The following is a 25,077-nucleotide window of genomic DNA, read 5'->3' as shown; positions in this document are numbered from 1 at the left end:
TGCCAAGAGTGAGCCTGGGCATCCTGCCCACCAAAAGCACACCACAGGCCAAGGGGGGAGATTCGCGTTCTTCAGGGACTCACTCACGGGGGGGCTACCAAACCAAACAGTGCTACCTTGCCCACAGTGTGTGCCCTGGTGCTCACCTCCTAAGTTCTAGAACCTAGGTGTCTCAGTCTCCACACCCTGCTCCCCCAAACCCTACTAGGGAAGCGGGAGAACCAGATGAGGCATTACGCAAGGTCTGCTGTTTACCTCCTGCACAGGGCCTCCTCCCTCCCTATAAAACCTGACGTGGTGAGGAGACGCTCTGAGTCCAATCTGGGTAACCGAGGCAGCCTGAAAGAAGAGTAGATAGGAGGTGCGAATTGAATGAGGGAGGCGCAGCGAGGGGCGTCAAGTCAGTACGCAGCGGGCGTGGTCCGCCACTTGCGAGCTCGGGGGCGGTTGCGGACTAGGGTGCGTCGGGACCCCTGCTTTCCATGGAGGCTCCCGAGCTGGGCCCGGGGTTGGTGGAGCGTCTGGAGCAGCTGGCGACGTGTCCGCTGTGCGGGGGCCCCTTCGAGGACCCAGTCCTGCTGGCGTGCGAGCACAGCTTCTGCCGTGCGTGCTTGGCGCGCTGCTGGGGGGCCCCGGCGGCGCCAGGCTCGGAGGAGGCGCCCCCTTCCTGTCCGTGCTGTGGCCAGCCGTGCCCCAGACGCAGCCTGAGGTCCAACGTGCGACTGGCAGTGGAGGTGCGCATCAGCCGCGGGCTGCGTGAGAAACTGGCAGAGCCCGGGGCTCGGGCTGGGAGGCGACGCGGCGGCCGCATCCCTACCATGGGTTGCCTGGATCCCCACGGAGAGGTAAGGCCTTCTGGGGTTCTGGTTATTGGTGAATAAGAGGTTTGTGGGTGTCCTAGCAAAGGTGGGAGCCATGCTTTTCGCTCTGAAGCCCTAATGGAATAAGGTAGCAGACAGCTTGGCACCAAGAAAGCGGAGGCAGGAGGATTGCTCAAGTTCAGTTTGGTAGACATAATGAGTTCTAGTACAGAAATGGCTACATAGAAAAGAGAAAGGAATTTTAAATAAGAATTTTAAGAAGGGGAGGGCGAGAGAGGGGGAGGGAGAAAGACTGGCCAAGTCTTGAGTGAGCAGTTTTGGAAAGGGAGGTAGGACAGGCTGGAAGGAGTTGACACTCGGTCGGTCGGTCGGTCAGGGGAGGAGGCTGGATAGAGTCCTGTCAGAGCTGGAGGGAAGAGGTTGTAGATGCAGAAACTTGCTAGTGGCAGTCAGTTAGAAGGCTGAGCCCCCAAGAGATCTCAAAAGCTTCCTGCAAAGCTGGGGTGGGGACCAGAAAGGGGAGTTGGGTGCAGACAACCAGGTTAGGGAAAGGAGCAGCCCAGGGAGGGTGGAGATAGGACCGAATCACTGGAGCCAAGGTTGACACTGGGTGCAGAAAAGTGGAGGGGTGAGAAATTAGGAGACGTGTGTGTGTGTGTGTGTGTGTGTGTGTGTGTGTGTGTGTGTGAAATCCAAATGCCTCAAGTGAGGCAGGGGTTCCCCTAACAAGCCCTAACCAAATTGTGGGTTGTTATTGTTCTTAGCTCCTCCCAGATCCCCAGGCACGGGCGGAAACAGGTGGAGGCTAGGTCCGGGTGAACAGCTGGCAGGCCTCTCCACGTTGCAGCCATAGCTATAAAGTTTTCCACTAGGCCCTCCCTGAGACCCTTAGACATCAACCACTCCTATTCCTTTACAGTACTTCAAAACCATCCATCTGGGTTTCCCCCCTTAGCAGCCCTCCTGCTCTGGGTCTGGTTTCTGCCCTTTTGAAGGCTTCACAGACCTAAATTAGTCTAGGTGTAATTGCAGTCCTCTCTTCTTCCTGCCACACTGGCCTTCCTGGCCATCTTCTGTGGGCATCAGAAAAGAGGGGTGGAGGAAACCCAATGTTTGGAGGGGGGAGAACCCAGCGCCCTCTTCCGGCTGCCATGGCTCTCTGCGAGTTCAGGGGCCAGAGGGTACAGAGACAATAAAACAAAGAGCCCAGTAAACGCCACTGGGCCTTTGAGACAAGAAGGAAAGCAGCTTTATTGTTGGGCTTTTATATAACAACTCTTAGCTCAAGGAATATGGGTGTGTGTCCCCTTTTTGTGGTGATGGGATGAACATTTATCTGGAATACACTCCGGAAACTAAAGAAGGATAGCACTATTAAAAGAGAGCGTGGGCCCGGGGAGACTAAACAAGAGGTGAGAAGTAGTCATGTTGAGGCTGGGAAGGATGGAGAGGGCATATAACAGTCTGGATGAAGCTAGGAGCGTGAGGAGAAAGTGATTTTGGAGTAGGCAGAAGTAAAAGGTGCGAAAGAAGAGGGGAGAAATGGAGAGAAAAATGGAAGCCGGGCAGTGGTGGTGCATGCCTTTGATCCCAGCACTTGGAAGGCAGAGGCAGACGGATCTCTGAGTTTGAGGCCAGCCTGGTCTGCAGAGTGAGTTCCAGGACGGCCAGGGCTACACAGAGAAACCCTGTCTCAAAAAACCAAAAGAAAGAAAGAGAGAAAGAAAGAAAGAAAGAAAGAAAGAAAGAAAGAAAGAAAGAAAGAAGAAAATAAGAAAGAAAAAAGAAAGAAAAAAGAAAAAAGAAAGAAAAAAGAAAAAAGAAAGAAAAGAAAAATGGAGCAGAGCAGGCAGGGTGTTGCGGGGGCCAGAGTGGGGGAGGAGATGGGGGAGATAGTTTTAGGGAGCTCACCTGAGGTGGAGGGGAGGATGTCCCACAGTATGAACTCACATCCATGTTTTCTTCTGCCCATACCAGGATATGAGGAAGACATGGAGACGGTGAGTTCCATTTTTGTTTGTTTCTTCCATCCCACTACCTACAGTCAGTCATAGATAGCCATGACCTTCTCTCCAGGCCCGTATCTTTACCTCCAGTTAGCAACGGGCTTTCTGACGTATAGCCTCTCCTGTTTCTGTGAAAAGTGAGTGGGTTAGGAGTAGGGATCATCAGAAGCAGCATCAAAAGACAGAGATGCTAATAACATCCTGATCCTTCCTTCATCTCTCCAGATTCGATGTCCCAGCACCCAAGTCATCTAACTCAGAGGAGGATCTCCCTGAAGATTACCCGGTGGTAAAAAACATGCTTCACAGGCTGACAGGTGAGGAGGGGAGGGTGTGGATCATAATCTATGCTCTGTTTGCTTCCTCTCAGCTCTCGAAAATGCTCAAGTCCACTTTGGTATCAGTTTTGACTTCCTACGGCCGAAAAAATTAAGCGCCACAAATAGGTGACTTGAACAACCACCATCCACACTTCAAAATCTAGAGATAGAAGTCTGAGGGCTAAGGACTTAAAAATCTGGTCCATGCTCTCTCTTGGCTTCTGGAAGCCTCAGCACTTCTTGGTCCACAGATGGTCTTACCTGGGCTTCCTTCTAGGTACCAGTCTCTGTGTGCAAGTGTCTCCTCTCCCTTTTAAGGCAGAAGTCATACTGCATCAGGGCCCACTGTAATAATCTCATTTTTTTTTTTTACCTGATTACCTTTGTGAAAAATTGCCCCCCCCAATAAGGTAAAATCAGAAAATTGGGGAACAAAATTGACACCTCACCCCTTTTAAAAAGTGTCTTTCTATGTATCCCAGGCTGCCGTGGACCTCTAGTCCCTCTGTCTTTGCCTCTAATGTGTGAGGCTATGCATATGTAACTCCACGTCTGGACAGGAGGCACAGTGTACCCTGGAACAATATCCTTAATTCCTCAGATCTCAGCCACATCCCCTTATGCTTTTATGTACCTCTAGACAGTACAAGAGCACCCCCAGGAATCCCTGCTTCCACCCCTCCCACTCCTGGAAAGGGGGCAGTACCCCAGCATCTCCTCTACCCCTTCTGTATGCATTCCCAAGGTAGCTCTCCAGATGTTCCACCCCTTAGTTACCCCTTCATCTCACTTAATCCAAATTGCTTCAAGCTCCTAACCCTGAAGTATTTCCTTAAAGCACCCCATACCGACAAGGCCAGTGACTCTTTCTGGTCCCTTAGGCAATCTCTGTATCTCTTCTGACCACACCTCCTATAGAAATGGGCCTGTCCTGTGAAGGTGAAATGGCAGGTTTTACTGGATACCTTGGATTCCTCCCTTTGCCCTTCCTTTAGTCACTCTGCTCCCTATTAGGTATCAGTCTCACTCAGGATATCAGTCTCTCTATATAGTCTTGCTGACCTGGCTCCCATTCCCCACCCAGATCCTGAAGAAGATTCAAGGTCTTTTGTTTTGTGCTGTTAACACAGGGTCTTACTATGTAGTCCTGACTGGCCTGGAACTTGCTATACAGGCTGGCCTCGAACTCACAGAGTTCTGCCCTCTTTACCTTCCAAGTGCTGGGATTAAAGCCACCACAGTCGGCTTGCAGATTCAAGTATTAGTCCTCATTCTCCCTAGAAGTTCCATCAGCCACTCTTCCTCCACCAACACCACAAACCATCCTCCCCTCAGGTCTCCATGCTGGGTTCCTTATCCAGCATAGTCCTTGTCCAAGTCCAGTTCCACGAAGTGGCTCTGTGCCTTAGTGTCTTCCGATCCCGGTCGCCTTTTGAGCTGCGAAGGGATTCAAGCACCTTAGGGGTCTCCCAAGTTCCCTCAATACTTCTCCACCCTTCTCTCTCCAGACTTAAAAAACGTCTCATGTGATGTTCCCCCTGTCTCCTCTTCTGCAGCTGACCTGACGCTCGACCCTCGCACTGCACACCGTGATTTGCTCATCTCCTCTGACTACCGCGGTGTGAGTCTGGCTCCACCCGGAACGCCTGAGCCTCTGGACAGCCCAGCGCGCTTCGATCAGCTCCCGGCCGTGCTGGGTGCGCAGGGCTTCGCGTCAGGCCGCCACTGCTGGGAGGTGGAGACCGCGGAAAGCGCGTCCTTCAGAGACTCTACAGCGGTGGACGAGAACGCGGGAGAGAGCTGCTACGCCGTGGGCGCTGCGGGGGAGTCCGTGACGCGCAAAGGCCTCATCAAGCTGTGCCCATCGGAGGCTATATGGGCCGTGGAGGGCCGCGGCGGCCGCTTGTGGGCGCTCACCGCCCCGGAGCCCACTCTACTAGGTGGCGCCAGGCCCCCGCCGCAGCGCATTCGCGTGGACTTGGACTGGGAGCGGGGTCGTGTGGCCTTTTATGACGGCCGCTCATTGGACTTGCTCTTCGCCTTCCAGGCGCCTGGCCCGCTCGGGGAGCGTGTCTTCCCTCTGCTCTGTACTTGTGACCCCCGTGCCCCGCTGCGTATCTTGCCAGGAGAAGCCTGAGCCTCAGGTCTCTAGCTAGTAGTCCGGATGGCCTCGAGGCTACTTCTGTCCCGTGCAGAAATCCCTATTTCCGTGACCTTGTCTGTGCACCTATCGGAGCAGGAGTATTAATAAGTACCCTTTGCTCACTTTCTCTCAAAGCAAACCCTCAACTGGCTTATACATTTGTGCCTTTAAGCCAGTCTAGTCCTGAGTCTCCATGACCTAAGACCTTTTTCTTGAGTCCTCTTTCTGTACCATTCCAGGCCAGGCTAGAGAAAGAGGCTCTGTTTGTACCACCAGTGTTGGGCAAGTCCTAATTTACCTCCAATCCCAAAAGGCTCAGGGCATGATCCACAGCAGGAAGGCTGGAGCTTCCTGCGCCTGTCCACTCTGATTCATCTCAAAAGAAAAAAAGTTCCTAAAACAAGACATTTAACTCATAGCCTAAGCTGCTCAGCTCAGACCTGAAACCTAAAACAAATTTTGGGATATGTATGCAAGCCAGTCTATACCCTCTATTTATGACTGTTTCCTATGCTTGTGGCCTTTTCCCATTGAACACCCTCTTGGGAACTTTATCTTGTACATAAAAGAACTATGGTGCTACCTCCCTTCTCAACCCAGGAGCAACTCAGGCAACCCAAACATTCTGTATAGTCTCCATCCTTTCCTTGTGTATAAATGGGTCTGTATTTAACACGTTGTGCAATGTTGGGTTATTTATTTTGTGCATCTGTGGCAATAAATGAGATCTAAGTGGCGCCATGGGTTTTGCTGATCTCTGTACTGTGCACAGCTAGAGGCCTAGAGGTCAATACCCAGATCCCAGCACCAGTTGGGGAGGGCTGAGAGAGAGCAGGACACCTGGGCTGGCAGACACCAAAGCCTAGGAAGGAAAGGGTAGGCGTGGACTGCAGGGGCCTGCCCCTCGCCTCTTTGCTTTCTCCCTCTTTCCTTTTAGGGACCCAAGCCCCTAGGACACCAGTGCTGAAGCTCAAAGATCAAAGGCTGAGAAAATCATTGACTCTAAGTCAGTGGTCTCAGCCAGCTTTGTCAGAAACGTTATATTCAGGACATGACTATTTTTTGGTTCCACTTCCCATCAGAGGTGTGAATGACAAAGACCTCTCCTAACTCCTTTGGAGAGCCAAAGGGGTAAGAGGAGTGGAGGGGCCAGGGAGACCTATGGCCTCCACACCTTACATCCCACAGGCAAGAACTAAGATTTAGGAAAACTGCGTCAGTGGAAGAACCATAAGCCAGGATTAACTCGCAGAGCTGGGGTACAAGATTGCCTGGAATCTGATTGGGGCCCTGGCAGTGAAAGCTGGGACCGTTGAAAACCCAGCTGAAGTGCTTGGGACTCAAGCTGAGGGTGCAGGTGGCCAAGATAACTGGATCCCAGGACAGGTAGTTTGGCAGTGAGAACAAAAGGGACAGACTGGGACCGAGATGCCTGGATCCCAGGCATGGGGGCAAACTGTAGGGAAGAAGGGGCTGGGAGAACCCAGAAGCCTGGGTTCTGGAACAGCAGCAAGTCAGAATTCCAGGATTTGTATCCACCCTCCTCTTCCTCTTCTCTATCAGGCAGGAGAGGGAAGAAGGGAGCAGGAGAAGGGACCAGGCCATGGGTTGAGTCCCCATGTCAGATGGATACATTTGGGGCCAGGCAGACACATGAATGGTGAGAGGGATTTAGTGCTGCATAGGTCCTGGAGGGGGCTGAGAGGGATCAGGGGGCTGTGGAGGAGTGGTTGGGGTGGGTCCTGGGGTTGTAGGACGCCGTCCTTTGCGGTGACCCCGTACACAGTGTGTATGACCACAGCCTTCCTCTTCATCCTCATCACTCTCGGTGGAGCTCTCACCAAAGGCCCGGGGTTTCTCATAAATACAGCAGCCTGAACGGGGAGGGAGGACGCCGGGTAAGGATGAAGAGCACAGTGTTCAGTCAGTTTCATTTCCACCACATCTGCGTGAAAACCCTCTCTCCCACTTTCTGGAATCCAGCTGCCTGGGCCTCCTCCCCTGGGAACTCAGGTACCCATGCCTCTTGTCTCTTCAGAGTCAGAGGCACCTGCCTCCCATTCTGCCATGGCTTGCCCCCACTCCCACTCCTTGGTACCACATAATTTTGCCCACACCCATTTTCCTTTCCAACCAAGTACCCCAGAGAGCTGTAAAGCATCAGAGAGATAGAGGCCAGGGAGGCTGGACAGCCCACACTCACATTTCGAAGAGCGGCGCCCCATATGCTCATTGTCCACAGTGTCACTCGACCACTCCACCTTCTTCTCTGGCTTCCGTTTCCGAAGTTTAATGGTTAGGCTCCGATTCTCCTGTAAAGTTAAAGAGGTGTGGGCCCATCTGGCTCACTTCCTCTTGACTTTTCCTGTTTCCCATGGAACCTCCTCTTTTCTCTTCCCTGGCTGTCAGTAACACACACCATGCCCCTGGAGGGGCCAGGGTGCTGGAGGGGAAGGGGTCAACACAGGACACGATTTAGCCTGTTTGTGGATTCCCGTTGTTAACAAATAGTATGCAAAGAAGACACAACCCTCGCTATCACCCTTGGTGGTATTAATATAGGAAAGTTATTTTCTCCCTTTCCCGTAATTGATCTTTGACCTCCCTTTCTTCTCCACACCTCTTATTCATGTTCCCTCTGAAGAGACTGAGACACGTAATCTTAGCACTTAGGAGACTGAAACGGCCTCTGCAACATGGTAAAGTTATTTTCTTGGAAATAAATAAGTAAATAAAGCAGGGATGGGGAGACATCTCTGTTGGTTAAGCTCTTTTTGTGCAAGCATGAAGATCTGAGTTTGATCCCTCGAATCCAAGGGAACAAAACAAAGAGTCAGATGTGGTGGTGTTGGTGCATGCTTGTAATTCCAGTATCGGAGAGATGTAAAAAGGCAGATCTCCTGCTAGCCAGCCTAGTCTATTTGGCCAGCTCCAGGAAAAATGATTTTGTATCATAAATAAATACATAAATAAATAAATAAGCCAAGAGGTGGTGGCGCACGCCTTTAATCCCAGTACTTGGGAGGCAAAGGCAGGCAGATTTCTGAGTTCGAGACCAGCCTGGTCTACAGAGTGAGCTCCAGGAGAGCCAGGACTACACAGAGAAACCCTGTCTCGAAAAAAACAATAAATAAATAAATATAGATCATGCCTGAGAAACATCTGAAGTTGACTTACAGGTCTACACACACATCAAAATAAAACAAATATCCAAAACGCTCCTCCTACAAAGACAGCCTTCATTCTTTCCTCATCTTCAGGATGAGATTAGGCTCCCTAATCCTATCCACTTATTCTTTAATATTCTGGCACCTCCGGTAATAACTACTAAACTACTAAGCTCCTTTAACCCAGACATTATTAAACCCAACACATCTTTCTCCCTTTGAAAGCAATTTGTTTTTGCAAAAGTCGTTTGCTCATCTGCTTCTCTCCTCTCTGATCTGCCAAAACGCTACCTTCACCGTATTTTCTTGTTTCCTCATTCCCTCCGCTTTAACACGCACCCATTCCATGACTATCTTTTGTGGTAAGCACTATTGATTGGTAAGTACTCGTTCTGTACGTGTGCCTCCAAAACCATGTTTTCTCAAATGGCGTTTCACTTCCTCCCAGTACCTTCCTTGCTCCTTAACCCAGTTTCCGTTTATTACGTACACAGACCACCACCCCAAGCCGTAACACCTATACTCTAATTGTAACTGCGATTAAACAATCCTTGATCAGTCACTTGAACCATTTGAGCCGCTCCAAGCATTTCTATCTAGTTCCTTGCGATTTTCCCAATAAGAGTAAAGCCCACATGTCCCAGATCCCAAACCCACCAACTTTCCAAACCCCCTCCCCCTCCCAGACCCCTAAATAGCCCCCCTGCCCGCCTTTCTCACGGGCTCGGTTGTCACGGTAACCGTTGTCTCAGTGACGGTCTCACTCATCCCGGCCCCTGCCTCCGCCATGGCTAAAGCGAAAAGCTAGGAAGCGGGATGAGACACCCTTCCCTTTTTCTGCGCCTCTGAGATCTAAGAGAACCGGTACACGATTCGGAGTAGAGGCCAGGATGCTCTGGCTTCTTAATCTCCCCTACTCCTCCAGGGCCTCTGCTTCCCCACCCCAGGGGAAAACCTGTCCAACCCCACTTCCGGCCGTTCACTTCCGGGTGTGACGCATCCTGCAGAACACAGTTTCCCTTCCCCACCACCGCCTGGGCCAAAGCAGGCGTCGCCAGATTAGTTCCGCCGTAATGCAATAGTGCGCAGACTCCTAGGTGGGCAGAAGTGATGTCATTGTGGGGGTGGGGCCAGGCGGCAGGGCTTAGGTTCAGTGGCGGGTCAACTCGTGGTGGCTTGAGAGAATGAGGTCTGTGTGCCCAGGACTCTTACCCTGTCTGCTGTATCCTTAAGCCTGGGGTGAAAATATAGGTGGGACAGGGACCCTATCTCGTCCAAATTCCGTTTATCATTCTCTCGAGAAACGGTTTTCCAGGAGCAGAAAATGGGTTCTAGCCTCTCCCTGTTTGTTGATATCCCAGCGAGAGTACACTAACCCTGGAATTCTTTGACTGTAGTAGGCCCTAAGATTAGGGTAAAACACCTAGACTGCCATTTAGCTTCCAGTTTGAGGAATGAAAAGGATAGATACAGGGCTCAGAGTAACAAAATCAAATGCATCTGGTTAAATTTTGTTGAATCTCCACTATCCATCCTAAAATACCAGTTTTTGTTTCCTTACAATGAGAAACTAGATTTAGATAAGATATGTAATATGTAAAAGTGCTTTTTTTTGTATTGGCCTTGTGTACATTTAGGCTTACCATGCTTGAGAGACCAAACTGGGGGGGGGGGGGGGAAATCTCTAATTTGTAAGCTCCTAGCTTGTACAAGCTGTATCCTGGCAGCCCAGCTACCCTTTTTTACTTGACATTGAAAACTTTTTTTTTTCTTTCCAAACATGGTTTCTTTGTGTAGTCCTGACCCTTTTGGAACTCTCTTTGTAGACCACACTGGCCTCAAACTCAGAAATTCACCTGCTTTGCCTCCCAGAGTGCTGGGATTAAGGGCCACTACCACCAACAAAGAATTATTTTATTGCCAGGCAAAGGCGGCGCACGCCTTTAATCCCAGCACTTGGGAGGCAGAGGCAGGTGGATTTCTGAGTTGGAGGCCAGCCTGGTCTACAGAGTGAGTTCCGGGACAGCCAGGGCTACACAGAGAAGCCTAGTATCGAAAAACAACAACAACAAAACCAACAAAAAAAGAATTATTTTATTATTATTTAATTTTTTTTATTCACTTTATATCCCGTTCACTGCCACCCTCCCAGTATTCCGTCCCACAATCCTTCTCCCATCCCCTCTCCCCTTCTCCTCTGAGCTGGTGGGGTCCCCCTGGGTATCCCCACACCCTGACATTTCAAGTCTGTGATAGGATGCTAGGTGCTTCCTCTCCCACTGAGGCTAGACAAGGCAGCCCAGCTAGAAGAACCTATTCCATATACATACAACAGCTTTTGGGATTGCCCCTGCTGCAGTTGTTTGGGACCTGCATGATGACCAAGTTGAACATCTGCTACATATGTGGGGGAGGCCTAGGCCCAACCCATGTATTCATTGCTTGGCGGTTCAGATTCCGAGAGCCTGAAGGGTTCAGGTTGAGTCAGTTGGTCTTCCTGTGGACTTCCTATTCCTTTCAGGGCTCAAGATCCTTCCTCCTTAAAAGTCCCCAAGATCCATCAGTTCTTCGGTTATGGGTGTCTGTATCTGAGTCATGCATGGATGTATATTCACTTATAAGTGAATGAGTCACAAAATACAGGTACCGTGCTACACTCCACAGACCCAAAGAAGCTAAACAAGAAGTCCCAAGTGAGGAATCTTGAATCTCACTTAGAAGGGAGACTAGTCATGAAGATGGAGGGAGGGAACTGGGAAGGTAGAGGAATGGGGAACAGAATGGGGTGGACTCAGGACCCAGTGCGGGGTAGGACAGGAAATATGGTCAGATGGCCATGGAAATCTGCAACTAACAGGGATGAGGAAGGTGTGTGGGTGTGTGTTGGGGGGGGGGGGCTCTCCAGGCAGGGAGGATAAGGGAGGCACCCAAGAATCAATGGAGGTGATCTTAGCTGTGATTCACACTACACTGGAGATATGGAATCTGAAGAGCCCACCTCTTGTAGCCAGGCTGGAACCCCAGTGGAGCAATAGAAATACCAATCCACCCACAAAACTTTCAACCCTAAATGTATCCTGTCTATAAGAAATGCAGGCCAGTGGATGGAGCAGAGACTGAGGGAATGGCTAATCGATAACCTTGTCCAACTTGAGGCCCATCCCATGGGGGAGCACCAGTCCCCGAACCGATTAATGATACTCTGTTATATTTGCAGAAAATAAAATCTTGATTGATCTTGTCAAATTTGCTGTTCTAGCAAGATAATAGGCCATAAGACTGCTATTTCTGCTTTTGTAATCAAATTTACCTATTCTGCTCAATGGCTAAGACAACTGCAAGACATATGCTAAAATTAAACTCTGCTTACATGTAGACAGAATATATGTAATCTGGTGGTTTTTAACTTCATAAGTTTTGATGCTGCATCTTGGGAACACTCTCAATTGAAATCCTGGTGCCATGAGTATTTAATAAAGCCTCTTATTAAAATTTATTTATGGTCATGGGAATCTCTTAAACCCATAAAAGCCTCATTCCAGACTCCATTATTTTATTATAGTTTTTCTTTATAGCTATATCTCTACTTCACCTAAATTTCCTTTGGAATAAGACCAATTATTGTTTTTTTAATTTTAGCCATCTTATTAGATAGCTCAGGCTAGCTCTAAATTCCTTATGTAGTTCATCTATCTGTGAAGTGCTGGGATTATGGGGTATATATCACCAGCCTGACCAGAATAAGAGATTAAGAGTAACACACATAACATCAAGGCTTCATAGAAAAATAACTTTAGTAAATTCAACAAGGGAAAGGAGTATTCTGGGTCGATGATCTTATTCTGAGAACACAGCATGGTAACCGGAGGAGACCAAGAAGGCATAAAAAACCTTTATCTTCACTTCCAAGAGGAGGAAAGGATTGTTGCTGAGTTGCCAGAAAAAAGGGTCAAGAATCTTCCTTTTCCTGAAATCTATGGAGGAAGAAGACTCACGTTACATTTAGCCAAAAAAAAAATTTAATAACCAATATCTAATTATTACTTTGAAGTATACAAAGATTTCCCAGGACAGAAAGTCACTTGTCAAGAAAAAGAAAAGGCTAAACTGTACTTAATAAAAATTAAAAAAAAAAATTTGTAGGTGGACATAGTGGCACAGATCTTTCTCAACGTACTGTAAATACATGCTGGGAATGCTGTGTTCACCAAAACTGTAAGAAACCTGGAGTTCAAGTTCTAAAAAAACTAGCACACAGTCAAAAATTACAAAGCAAAATGATACCATGAAAAGATCAGCAGAAACAAGACAGTATCAGATCCACAGAAACGGTGGCTATCAGAATCACTACAGACACATATAAACATTTTTAATATACTTAACATACATTTAAACAAAAGGAGCAATTTTAAATGATTAATGGGAGTTGAAGAGTTGGCTCACTGGTTAAGAGTACTTGTTGCTGTTACAGAGAATCCAGGTTTGATCCTTAGCACCCACATGGTGGTTCACAACCATCTTTAACTCCAGTCCAAGGGACTCTGACATCTTTTTCTAACCTCTCTGGATACTTACCTACATATAAATAAAACACTCATACACATAAAATAAGTGTTAAACTAAATGATTGAAACATTTAAAATGACTAATGAGATAACTGGCTGGATGATTCATGAGGTTTGAAAAAAGTAAATAAAGGAGGGGCTGGGGAGATGGCTCAGCTGGGTTAAAACTTGAGTTTGGATTCCTGGGATCCATTTAAAAGTAAAGAAAATGCTGGGTGTTGTGGTCCATATGTACATAACAGCTGTACTAGATCTAGGAAGCATGGCAGAATGAATGTCCAAAACACACTGGGTAACCAGCCTCATCTGACCCTAGGCTCAGAGACTGCCTCGAAAGGTAATATGGAGAACTGGACGTGACGGCACACTTTGGTAATTCCAGCACTTTGGAGACAGAGGCGGATTGGTATCTGGGAGTTTGAAGCCAATCTCAGCTACAGTTCTAGGCTAGCCAAGAATATAGTGAAACTCTGTCTCAAAACAGAAAGAAAGGAAGGGAGGAAGGGAGAAAGGAAGAAAGAAGAAAAGACACTTAATGAAGCTACCTAATGTCTAACTCTACCCACCATATGTACACTTGCACAAATATATGCATATATTCACATGAACAAAAATATACCACACATAAAACACTCTCACCACCATAAACACATACAAATTGAAGACAAAATTAATGAGCTGTAAGATCTGGGGAAGCCAGGCAATGGTGGCGCACACCTGTAATCCCAGCACTCTGGGAGGCAGAGGCAGGCGAATTTCTGAGTTCGAGGCCAGCCTGGTCTACAGAGTAAGTTCCAGGGCAGCCAGGGCTATACAGAGAAACCCTGTCTTGAAAAACCCAAATCCAAAAAGAAAAGAAAGAAAGAAAGAAAGGAAGGAAGGAAGGAAGGAAGGAAGGAAGGAAGGAAGGAAGAAAGAAAGAAAGGAAGAAAGGAAGGAAGAAAGAAAGAAAGAAAGGGAGAAAGGAAGAAAGAAAGGAAGAAAGGAAGAAAGGAAGGAAGGAAGGAAAAAAGGAAGGAAGGAAGGAAGGAAGAAAGAAAGAAAGGAAGAAAGGAAGGAAAAGAAAGAAAGAAAGAAAGAAAGAAAGAAAGAAAAGAAAAAGAAAGGAAAGAAAGAAAGAAAGAAAGAAAGAAAAAGAAAGAAAGGAAAGAAGGAAAGGAAAGGAAAGGAAAGGAAAGGAAAGGAAAGAAAGAAAGAAAGAAAGAAAGAAAGAAAGAAAGAAAGAAAGAAAGAAAGAAAGAAAGAAAGAAAGAAAGATAGATAGATAGATAGATCTGGAGAAATCACCCAGAAGACAATATAAACAGAAATGAGATGGAAAATACAGAAAATGAGAGATGTGAACATCTAGAAAGAAATTTGAGGACATGGGGAACAAGCACTATTGGAATGGGATAATGGCTGATACATTTCCAGGCTGGCAAAAGGACAGCCAATTCTCAGCTTGGGACACCTAAGGGGCTGGTATGTGGTTGAGTTGGCCAGAGTGCTTATGTCGTTTCCAAAGCTCAGAGTTGGATCTTCAGGACCATGAACAGCTATGGTGGCACACGCCTGTAATCCTCGCATCTGAGAGGTGGAAGCAGGATATAAGAAGAGCAAGAAGAAAAAACACGTTTAATTACAATTCTAAAGAAAACAAATATAAGAGAGCTTGGGGTCCAGCTGAGCACAGAGCACTTCTTTCAAATACCTGAAGCGGTGAATTAAAGCTGGCGGTACCCCAGGAAGAAGGAAAGCAAAAAGCAAAAGCAGAAATACAGAGAGTCACACGACAATGTGGTACTGCACGACCACCACGATAGAGTGCTCCGAACTATTCAGACCACGTTCTCTGAATCATGCAAGATTATGTTAAGTCACTCCTTCTCAGTGTGAATTTTCAGCATGTAGTGCCACTATGCAAAGCAATGCCTACTTCCTGTGTTTTACATTTTCCTAGTGGTCTCTGTAGCTCAGGCTGGCCTCAAAAGCATGATCATCCTCCTTTTGAGGCACATGCCACCACATCCACCTAGCTTTCCTTTCACACATCTTAAAAGGTTTAGATCACTGGTTATAGAGAGTAAGGGTGAGCTGCCCTTAAGGGATCCTCTACCTTTAAGAGCTCATTCTGTGGAGGATCCAAGTTCAGTTCTCAGCACCCACATCCAATGGCTCAGAACTACCAGTAACTCCAGCTCCAGAGATCCAAGGTCCCTGGTCTTGGTGGGCACCTGCACAATCAAACACCTACACATGACTTTAAAAAATAAACATCTTTTTTGTTTTGTTTTGTTTTGTTTTTGTTTTTTAAGACAGGGTTTCTCTGTATAGCCCTGGCTGCCCTGGAACTCACTCTGTAGACAAGGCTGGCCTTGAACCCAGAAATTGGTCTGCCCCTGCCTCTGCCTCCCAAGTGCTGGGATTACAGGCGTGTGCCACCACCGCCCGGCTAATAAACATCTTTTTAACAAGTAAGATGCAGTGGCAAATGTTTGAATCTCATCACTTGGGAAACAGAGGCAAGAAACTGCTTCAAATCTGAGGTTAACCTGGGCTGTATGGTTGAGAGTTCAAAGCTACCCTGGGTATATAGTCTTGAAAAACACCAAGTAAATAATAAAAATCAAAAAGGGCTGGGGCTGGAGAGATGGCTCAGTGGGTTAAGAGCACTGATTGTTTTTCCAAAAGTCCTGAGTTCAAATCCCAGTAACCACATGGTGGCTTACAACCATCCATAATGAGATCTGATGTGTCTCTTCTGGTGTCTGGTGTGTCTGAAGACAGCTACAGTGTACTTAATATAATAAATAAATAAATCTTTTTTAAGGGTTACAAACCCCCCTATAATGGACTGAACCAAATGAAATAATACAAGTCTGTCATTGACTGTGTTGTTTTGCAAGCACTGAAAGGGGCAGAGGGAGGGGAAATAGTCTCACTTGCAGTTGATACAGGTATAGAAGACAGTCTGTCCTTCATCAGCAGAACGCATCTGTCTGGTGTGGTATGCCATTCCCTCGTGACCACATCGAGGGCAGTGCCTGTCAACCTAGCAAGAGACAGAAGGGTTATGGAGACCTAGTCACAATATGTCTCTGCTTCCATACAGAAATCAGACTATTGCACTCCTTAGACATTCGCCTGGAATGGAGCAAAACCAGGTTTCCAGAATCACCTTTCCATTGCTCTTTTAGAGCCTGTCCTTATCAACTTACCACTGGTCCCTGGGCTTCAGGCCCCTCGTCCACAGACATAGGTATGGTAGTCCCCAGTTTGTTGAACACTACTGAGGTCTTCACAACCTTCCCTTCAAAATCTGCACAGGGAGAAAAAAAAAAAAAAACAGTAGAAATAGCAAAAGAGGCAACGGGTCCCAGCATCACTCTGTCAGGTGAGTCACAAAGGTTTCTTCCCTCGGTCAATGTCTCGCTGACAGATTCCTGTTCTGGGTCTCACCTCCCGAAGTCCAACCAGTGCTGACTTCACCCCCACTGTGGACCCTTCCACCTGTACCCTTGGCTGAGTAGCTAGCATACCAGCCCCTCACCTTGCACATCGATGGAGAAGCCACAGCGAGGACATAGGACAGTGTCCTGAGCTCCAGGCAGCGGCAGAACTGAGCCACAATCTGGGCAGAAATCCAAGTCCGACTGAAAGTTGGAGCAGGGGCGGGCCAACTCCATGGCGGATGAGAGCTGGGAAAGAGGAGTTTATTATTGAGGGGCAGAAGTCTTGAAGGTTTTCCATCGCTTCCCGAGAGGGAATTACCTGAATCCTCCCCTCCCACTGGGTCCTCAGACGGCTGAGTTTGGAGTGCTAGATAGGCGTCCGGAACCTCAGCTGCGGAGGAACCTTGTGTCGCCTGATGTAGGTGGAAAGCCGATAGAGTCCGGATCCCTGACGCGGGCTAGAGCGCCCGATCCCAAGGCGCTGGGCAACGAGTGCGCTCGGCGGGCTAGAGCGTCTTCGGGTCCTGGTGGCCGTTGGGTCGTGACGTCATAATTAATGGCGCACGTACTCGAGGTAGTGTAAGGGAGGGAGCCGCACCTCTGGCGGGAGGGAATTTACGGCGGCACGAAGTCTGGAACTATGACGTCGACTAAGCTAAGGCGAGTAGCCAGTGTTAGGCCTCCCACTACTTTCCCGCTCTGCACTAATCCTGGACTATTGTTTGCTTTTGTAGGGACTCCTACACATAGCAGAAGAAGGGGGCGGGAACGTCCCCCTAAAACTATAATAATTTTTTTTCCAGAGCAACTGATTTACTTGAATCGAGAGAACCGCAACTCTTGCCGTTTCCCGAGACTGTATTCTTTTTTGTTTTTGTTTGATTTTTGGTTTTACTTTATTTTTTTTTTTCTTTTGCGGCTTCTCAAAAGCGAAGCTGGCCAAAAGCAAAGCTAAGTATTCTTGCGCACATCCTTTGGGGCTCTCCTGGCCGTTTGTCCCTCGACCGCACCTGCTTCCTCGCGTCGGCTTTGGGCAGTTCTGAGCACTTGAGTGAGTCCGCTTCGTAAGGAGTGTGGAATGGTGAGGGTGAAGGAGAAGACACATGAGACATTTGAGAGGGAGTTTAGGGATTTGAAGGTGGTGCATCTGGCGAGACGAGGGCTCTTCTCCCCCTAGGCACTTGCCAGGTGAGGGAGGTTAGTTATTAGTCAAAAGCGCTTCTTTGGATTTACTAGGGATTAGGCTTGGCTTTCACTTGCAGACTATCTTCCACTCCCCTAAGCTCCCTTTCACTCGTGTTTAAATGCCTGCCATCCAGTAAGTGAACAATAGGGTAAATATAAAATCGTGTCGTTTCACTCACCTGAAGCCTACAAAGTAAGGAAAATGTGTGCTGAAGAAGGACCAGCTTGAAGATGGTATCCCCAGCCCTCCAGCAGCTAACCTGATTACCATGCTAAGTCTGGTCACATAACCACTTGCTGAAGGACATAAACTGTATACTTTCATAGAAGAGACCTTCATCTGTCTTTCTGTGCACTTAGTGTGAGATTAAACCATGGAAAAGTAGTTAAAAACCCTCAGCAAGATGCAAAAGAGGACAGATCCTCTTGTTTGTGAGATTTGACAGATTGTGCTTGTTTAGCAAAGCTCTGCTGCTGAGACCATGATGGTTGGACTCTCTAACGTTTACCTGTCTGCTTTCAAAGAAGTTGAAATTAGCCCCACTTTCCCTTTAAAGTTTGACATCCTTCAGACATCCACTATGGTTTGACTGCTGCCTTTATTGCACAAGCAGTATGAGGCATGATGTTCCATCGAAAGCTCTGCCTATTCAATACATATTTAGTGCCTGTGCAAGGGTTAGAAGCTGAGACCAGACTGCATAGTGGAAATCTGTGTTCTCTCTTTAATACAGATGAATAGTTAGAATGTGGAGAAAGTGTGCTGGTTGAGCCAGGGATATAAACTCTACAGGATATATCTCTAGTCTTCATGGAGGACAGGTACATGCTTTAATAAAAAGATGCAGCATGTCTGCATGGTAGAACATGCCTTTATCCTAGCACTAGGGAAGCTGAGGCAGGAGGGTTGTGAGTTTGAAGCCATCTTGGGCTACAGAGCAAGGTCTAAGCTAGCCTCAATATGTAGCAAACTTATGTTTATAAAACAAATATGTCCATTTGTGTGTGTGTGTGTGTACATGTGTGTGCATGCATGCCTGCTGAGATGTACGCTGTTCTCAGGACCCTGGTTCATTTTCCAGCATCCACGACACCTGGGTGCTCACAACCATCTTTAACTCTAGTTCTGGAAGATCATACCTCCACAGTGGTACACAAACATGCATACAAGCAAAACACTCATATACATAAAAATATATATTTTATAAAGGTCATTATTAATTTTTGGAGGCAGTGTCTTATAGCCCAGGTTGACCTAGAACTCACAGTACTACTGCCTAGTCCCGAAAGTGTGGTTACAGGTATAAAATGTCCACGTCGAGCTCTAGGATAGAATTTTTTCAATCTCAAACAATAAGCAAATAATATCTAAGAAGGGGCCAGGCAGTGGTGGCACATGCCTTTGATCCCAGCACTTGGGAGGCAGAGGCAGGTGAATTTCTGAGTTCAAGGCCGGCCTGATCTACAGAGTGAGTTCCAGGACAGCCAGGGATACACAGAGAAACCCTGTCTCAGAAAAAAACAAAAAAAAAAAAAAAAAAAAAAAGAAAAAAAAAGAAAAAAGAAAAGAAAAACAAACATACAAAAAAAAATCTAAGAAGGGCTTGAGAGATGGCCAAGTAGTTAAGAGCACTTGTTTCTCTTCTAGGGAACCCAGGTTCAATTCCCACTGGCAGCTTTAGCCAGCTATGACCACTAACAATTGTAACTCCAGTCCCAGAGAATCTGGTTTCTGAGTGACTATATGCATGTGGTGTACAGACACACGCAGACAAAACAGAAGTACACATTAAACATAGGAATAAATCTTAAAAGAGTGTCTAAGTCAGTGTGACAAAATATTACATATTAGAGCCTCTGTTATATGAAGTTTATCACTTGGAGATATATAATTCACACACTTCTAAATTTCAATATCAAAAAATATGACTGTAGATATAGATAATTCATAATCTTTACAGATATTCTTAGGATTACTTCTTTGAGTGTTTTGCCTGACTGTATATGTGTATACCACGTGCATGCATGCCTTGTGCCCATGGAGATCAGAAGGTGGTACTGATCCCCTGTTACAGATGGCCATGAGCTGTTATGTGGGTGCTGAGACTTGAATGTAGGTCCTCTGAAGGAGTAGCCAGTGCTCCTAAACACTGAGCCATCTCTCTACCCTAATAGTGATTGATTCCTAAAAAATAAAATAAATCTATTCTTGTCTCATATGATACATTCCAACTGCTATTTCCTCTCCCTCCTTTCTTCCCAGAAAAAGGTTGGCCTCCCAGGGATGTAAACCAAACATGACATATCGTTTAAAATAAGACTAGGCAACATCCCCTTATATTAAGTTATTATGGCTGTATGGGGCAACCCAGTAAGAGAAAAAGAGTCCCAAAATCAGGAAAAAAAAAAAAATAGAGATACCTTCCACTCCATACACACACACACACACACACACACACACACACACACACACACACAGACACACTGTTAGGTGACTCGAGACAACACCAAGCTATATATCCATAACATTTGCTGAGGACCTAGGTCAGACCCATACAGGACCCCTGATTGTTGGTTCAGTCTTTGTGAGCCCCTATGAGCCCTGGGTAGTTGATTCTGTGGGCCATTTTCTTGTGTTCTTGACCCCTCCTCTTCCATAGGAATCCCTGAGCTCTGCCTAATATTTAGCTGTGGGTCTCTGTATCTGCTCCCATCAGTAGCTGGATGAATGCTCTCTGATGATTATGCTAGGCTCTAGTTTAAAAGTATATCAGAGTACCATTAGGAATCATTTCATTGACTTATTTTATTTATTTATTTTCTGAGCGGTCTCTTCTGTGTAGCATTGGCTGTTTGGGAACTCACTTTATAGAGCAGAGTTGGCCTTCAACTCAGAGATGCCTCTGCCTCCAATGTGCTGTAATTAAAGGCATGTACCATCACCACCCAGTGATTTTTTAAATTCTTTTTTTTTTTTTCAATAGTATTTGGTTCTATCCTAGGTCTTTGGGCTATCCAGCCTCTGGTCTCTTGCCCTCCAGGCAGTGTCAGGCATGGGCTTTCTCTCCCATGGTATGGTTTAAGATTTATGTATATGGGTGTTTTGACTTCATGTACATCTATACACCAGAAGAGGGTATTGGATACCCTGGGACTACAGTTATAGACAGTTGTGAGCTGCTGTGTGGATTCTGGGAATTGAACTCAGGGATTTCAGAAGTTCAGCCTTCTGCACTGAACCATCTCTCTAGCCCCCAATAGTGATTGATTTTTAAGTGAGTTGTAAAAATGAAAACTCCACAGAAAAAGGAATCACTATGATGAAGTGTACTAAGAAGACTTAATAGAGACCAAGACCCGTAAAGGGCAGGTAGCTAACATTTACTGAGAATTTGCTATGTAATCTGTTTATACTTAAGCCATATTTGTTCTTTATGACCCTGAGAGGCAAGCCCTTTATATCAGCCTTTTATAAATAGGAAACTGACATGGAAGGTAGTTGGCTTTCCCTCACCATACACTGAGGAAATAGTAGAATTATGGTTCAGTTTTATTCCTGCCAGTCCTCAAAGCCTCTGCTTTTGACTATAGTTTGAGGGTTCCCAACCTGTGTGCTAGACAGCTTCAGTGGCTTAAATGCGACCTCACAGTAAACTGAGCTTTGAGCAGGAATGACTCATAAAAACTTGTGGTGCCATCAGCCTGATAAACAAACCCAGAGGGCCACAAAGCTCTGCCTGCAGAGTTTCAACAGGGAATAGTCTCAAAATGGATTCAGGGTGAAGGATGATTAACAGCCTTAGTCAGTCAAGCAGAGGGCCAGATGATCAAACAGGAATAGAATTTCAGTACACAACAAAGTAAAGATGCTATATGTGCTGATAGAAGCACAGAAGGTCTGGCTGGACAAAGTGCAGAAAGACAATGAACTGGCCAAACGAGAGACTAGAATTATCTCAGAAGACAAAAAAGGCTTTGAAACTCAACAATCTGGTCTGGCTGTCCTTAGGCCATCCCTCACCAAAGAACCTATTTCTTCCCTCTGTCCGTGCCAAATAAATGATTCTGAGTGGTTTGCATTGAGTCCACAGGAGAGGTATGCTTTTAGTTCATATATAAGAAATGATTGTTGGTTTTTTGTGCCATGGGAAATACAGTGTTTTCTCAGTGGTCCTTGTTCTTGTCTAAAACATTGAGATCTTTGACTGGGATGATAGGTGAGCAAGCATGGTATCTCCCATACACCAATCTACCTTTGCTTTTTTTTATCTTTTAGATTGGCCTGGGCAAAAGAATCCAGAGACCCTAGGATTTCAGAAGGTCAACGGTCTCCACTGGAGAAAAAGATCCTGGTAAATAATCTGTATACTCTACAGTTTGGAACTACTTAGAAAATGGACCTGAGGTTTAAAACCCTTCTGCACAGGTGACCCTTTGAAGCATTACTTAGATTCCACTCTTGTAAATTATTCCAGATGCATATACTTTAAAAACTAGTTATTTATTGGTGATGGGTACTATATACTTTGAGAATACCCAGGCTTGCCTGGGAACATGGGTGTAAAATTTAAACTGTTACTCTAAAGTAAATAAAAGGAGTGGGTGGATGTGTGTTCACCTGCTTTTGACTTCAGAGTTTTGGGATTAAGATTCATGCTACCACTCCTGCCCCAAGACTCCTTCCTTATAATAGTACTGGGGAAGGCAAACTTCTTTTAAATGTGTTTAAAGGAAAAATTACAAAATTCTGAAACTCACTTTGACAGAGTTTTGGTGGTGTGCATACAACAGCAGCAAGACACTTGGTAACTCAGAAATGCCAAGAGGAGAGCAAAGCACTCTGCAAAGAGCAAGCTCTTTCTCTTGACTACTGGCTTGCAAAAGCAGAGTCGTATTATAATAAAAGAATAGTGGACATGATGAAAAAAGACACAGGTGGTGAAACAAAGACAAAAGTGGAAGAGGAACCACCACCACCACGCACAGAGAGACAGAAACAACATTATTGGGTGCCTGAGAGAGAGAAGAAGCAAATAGAAAGGCACATTCATAGAACAGGCCAGGCCAGAGAATTTAAGGACAAACCCTGGAGACAGCCACAACTCTTCAGTGAAACAACACTACCCAAAATTGTGCTAGAGAAGGAAATCATCCCGAAAGCACAGAAAAGAAGGCAGGCACATGAGAGAGAACTGCTCCAAATTAAAGATCACCGGGAGCGCATGATTCGAGGGAGGGAACTTCTACAGCAAAGGCTCAAAGAAAGAATCTTGAGAAAAAGCCTGAGCCAGATCCCGCTTCCTGAGAAGCGCCATCGCGTGAAGAAACAGAGAAAAGAGTTTGAGAGGGTAGTTGCATATCCACTTTTTCAGCCATCCTGTACCAGTCGGATTAAAGTAGATGTTCTTATGGAAAAATCTCAGGAGGAAGAGGACTTGAGCACAATCATAAAACCTTTCGGAAGGAAATTCTTAGCTGTACCACCCTTTTTGAGAACTCAAATAGGAAAAATAAAGGATCTGTAAAGTTTCAGAGCTTTGCTGATAGAACCATGTTTTTTTGTCTTTCTTTCTTTTTGGGTGTGTGTGTGTGTGTGGTGGTGGTGATGGTGGAGTATTGACTGTCCTGGAACTCTCTGACCTCAAATTCAGCCTGCCTTTATCTCCCAAAGCCTGGGATTAAAAGTGTGCACCCCTACCACCTGACTAAAAACATGTAAACATGTTTCTTATATGAATCTATCTTTTGTGTTCTGGTTGTCTGGGGTTTGTGTTTGTTTTTTTGCTTTTGTTTTAAAGGCTTATTTATTTAATATATATGAGTAGTCTATCTGCAAGTACACTTGCATGTCAGAAGAAGGCATCAGGTCACATTAGAGATGGTTGTAAGCCACCATGTGGTTGCTAGGAATTGAACTCAGGACCTCTGAAAGAACAGCATGTACTCTTTACCACTGAGCCATCTCTCCTGCCCTGAGTGGTATGATTGCTATTGCACACATACATCATTAGCAAATAGTTTGGGCTTGAAAGTTTGCCTAGCTATTTTCTAATTTGTATTTGTTCAAATTATCCTTTCAAAAGTATTTGTATTTATTTGTTGTGTATATGTGCACTGCATGTGTTCATATGTGCATGTGTCCATGTGTGCATGCGGGTGCATGTCTGTGTGTGTGTGTGTGTGTGTGTGTGTGTATGAGTCAATGTGGAGGTTAGAGGTGGTCCTCACCTTCTATCATGTACCCACATCCTGGGGATTCAACTTAGGTCATCAGCCTTGGCAGCAAGAGCCTTTACATACTGAATCATTTTGCCAGTCCTGTTTGTCCTGTTAAACATTGCTTTCATATTTATAAACTGAGAACAGCTTCTTAAGAGATTTATGGAGAATGAAGACCATTGTAGGACATTATTATGTACTGTTGCTTCAGATGTCAGCTCTCCCAGTTGGGAAAACCTAGTTGTTCAATAATGGTGAAGAAGGAATTTTCCTCATTTGCCCAGGTGTATTGGCTGGTTTAGTGTGTCAATTTGACACAATCTGGTGTTACCACAGAGAAAGGAGCCTCCCTTGAGGAAATGCCTCCATGAGATGCAGCTGTAAGGCATTTTCTAAATTAGTGATCAAGGGGGCAGGGCCCCTTGTGGGTGGTACCATCCCTGGGCTGGTAGTCTTGGGTTCTATAAGAGAGCAGGCTGAGCAAGCCAGGGGAAACAAGCCAGTAAGTAACATCCCTCCATGGTCTCTGCATCAGCTCCTGCTTCCTGACCTGCTTGAGTTCCAGTCCTGACTTACTTTGGTGATGAACAGCAGTGTGGAAGTATAAGCTGAATAAACCCTTTCTTCCCCAACTTGCTTCTTGGTCATGATGTTTTGTGCAGGAATAGAAACCCTGACTAATACACCCAGGTTTTTGGTTCCTCCTGCTTCCAACTTTCAAAGTTATCTTAATAATGTTACTAGAGTTAAATATAATCTTGTACTTTGGTGGGTATTTTGCTACCTTCACTAGAGAAATACCAACCAGGCCCTAAAATTCTGACTTGCAACATATAACTAATTAATTAATATAAAAAGTTTAATTTTGAGACTCTTCCTATGTGCTATCCATGTGTTCATTGCTGGAGTTGAGGGGACTTATGTGATATGTTTCCTGAGGAGACGTGAATAAATGCCTACTCACCCCAGATGAGGTACCAATAAAAGACCAAAGAAACATTTCAACAAAAGTCCAACTTGGTAAACTAGTTAGTTATTGGCGTGACTTACATGACCATGGGTGATCAAAGAGCTCTGTATCACCAAAAAAAATCTATTACCAGTGATGACTTGTGAAAGCTGCAATCCTAGAGCCCCCTGCAGGGCTTGCAGATACCAGGCATTTCAGAGAGTGTCCTCTCTCCAGTTGTCATTGCTTAGGGAGGGTTCTTGTGAAT

The 25,077-nt window shown here is 46.0% G+C and overlaps 4 protein-coding genes across 5 annotated transcripts; 2 read left to right on the top strand and 2 right to left on the bottom strand.

Annotated features, from left to right (window-relative positions):
- Nucleotides 1-297: 297 nt before the first annotated feature.
- On the top strand, nt 298-6,260 carry Rnf39 (ring finger protein 39). Its single transcript, XM_052163968.1, has 4 exons — nt 298-845; nt 2,799-2,821; nt 3,053-3,144; nt 4,704-6,260. Exons 1-4 carry the CDS (start codon nt 483-485, stop codon nt 5,282-5,284), a joined length of 1,059 nt encoding a protein of 352 aa, XP_052019928.1. The 5' UTR covers nt 298-482; the 3' UTR covers nt 5,285-6,260.
- Nucleotides 6,261-6,304: 44 nt separating this feature from the next.
- Nucleotides 6,305-9,443, bottom strand: Ppp1r11 (protein phosphatase 1 regulatory inhibitor subunit 11). The gene is made up of 3 exons (XM_052164009.1): nt 9,178-9,443; nt 7,494-7,602; nt 6,305-7,164 (listed from the first exon to the last, which is right to left on the bottom strand). Exons 1-3 carry the CDS (start codon nt 9,244-9,246, stop codon nt 6,962-6,964), a joined length of 381 nt encoding a protein of 126 aa, XP_052019969.1. The 5' UTR covers nt 9,247-9,443; the 3' UTR covers nt 6,305-6,961.
- Nucleotides 9,444-12,233: 2,790 nt separating this feature from the next.
- Polr1h (RNA polymerase I subunit H) lies at nt 12,234-16,925 on the bottom strand. The gene is made up of 5 exons (XM_052164010.1): nt 16,776-16,925; nt 16,555-16,702; nt 16,223-16,323; nt 15,947-16,056; nt 12,234-12,431 (listed from the first exon to the last, which is right to left on the bottom strand). Exons 2-5 carry the CDS (start codon nt 16,688-16,690, stop codon nt 12,407-12,409), a joined length of 372 nt encoding a protein of 123 aa, XP_052019970.1. The 5' UTR covers nt 16,691-16,702; nt 16,776-16,925; the 3' UTR covers nt 12,234-12,406.
- A 68-nt stretch (nt 16,926-16,993) lies between these two features.
- On the top strand, nt 16,994-23,190 carry LOC127669784 (putative uncharacterized protein ZNRD1-AS1). 2 transcript variants are annotated; one of them, XM_052163994.1, is made up of 3 exons: nt 16,994-17,116; nt 21,918-21,993; nt 22,408-23,190. In XM_052163994.1, the coding sequence occupies exons 1-3, from the start codon at nt 17,097-17,099 to the stop codon at nt 23,164-23,166; spliced, it is 855 nt and encodes a 284-aa protein (XP_052019954.1). In that variant the 5' UTR covers nt 16,994-17,096; the 3' UTR covers nt 23,167-23,190. The 2 variants fall into 2 exon arrangements, with proteins under 2 accessions (XP_052019954.1, XP_052019955.1); XM_052163995.1 differs by lacking the exon at nt 16,994-17,116 and adding an exon at nt 20,110-21,737.
- Nucleotides 23,191-25,077: the final 1,887 nt, after the last annotated feature.

Source organism: Apodemus sylvaticus, chromosome 19, assembly GCF_947179515.1.
Source record: "Apodemus sylvaticus chromosome 19, mApoSyl1.1, whole genome shotgun sequence".
In the NCBI taxonomy this organism is placed as follows: Eukaryota; Metazoa; Chordata; class Mammalia; order Rodentia; family Muridae; genus Apodemus; species Apodemus sylvaticus.
The sequence above is the reverse complement of the archived record's forward strand: the minus strand, read 5'-3'. Positions and strand labels throughout refer to the sequence as shown.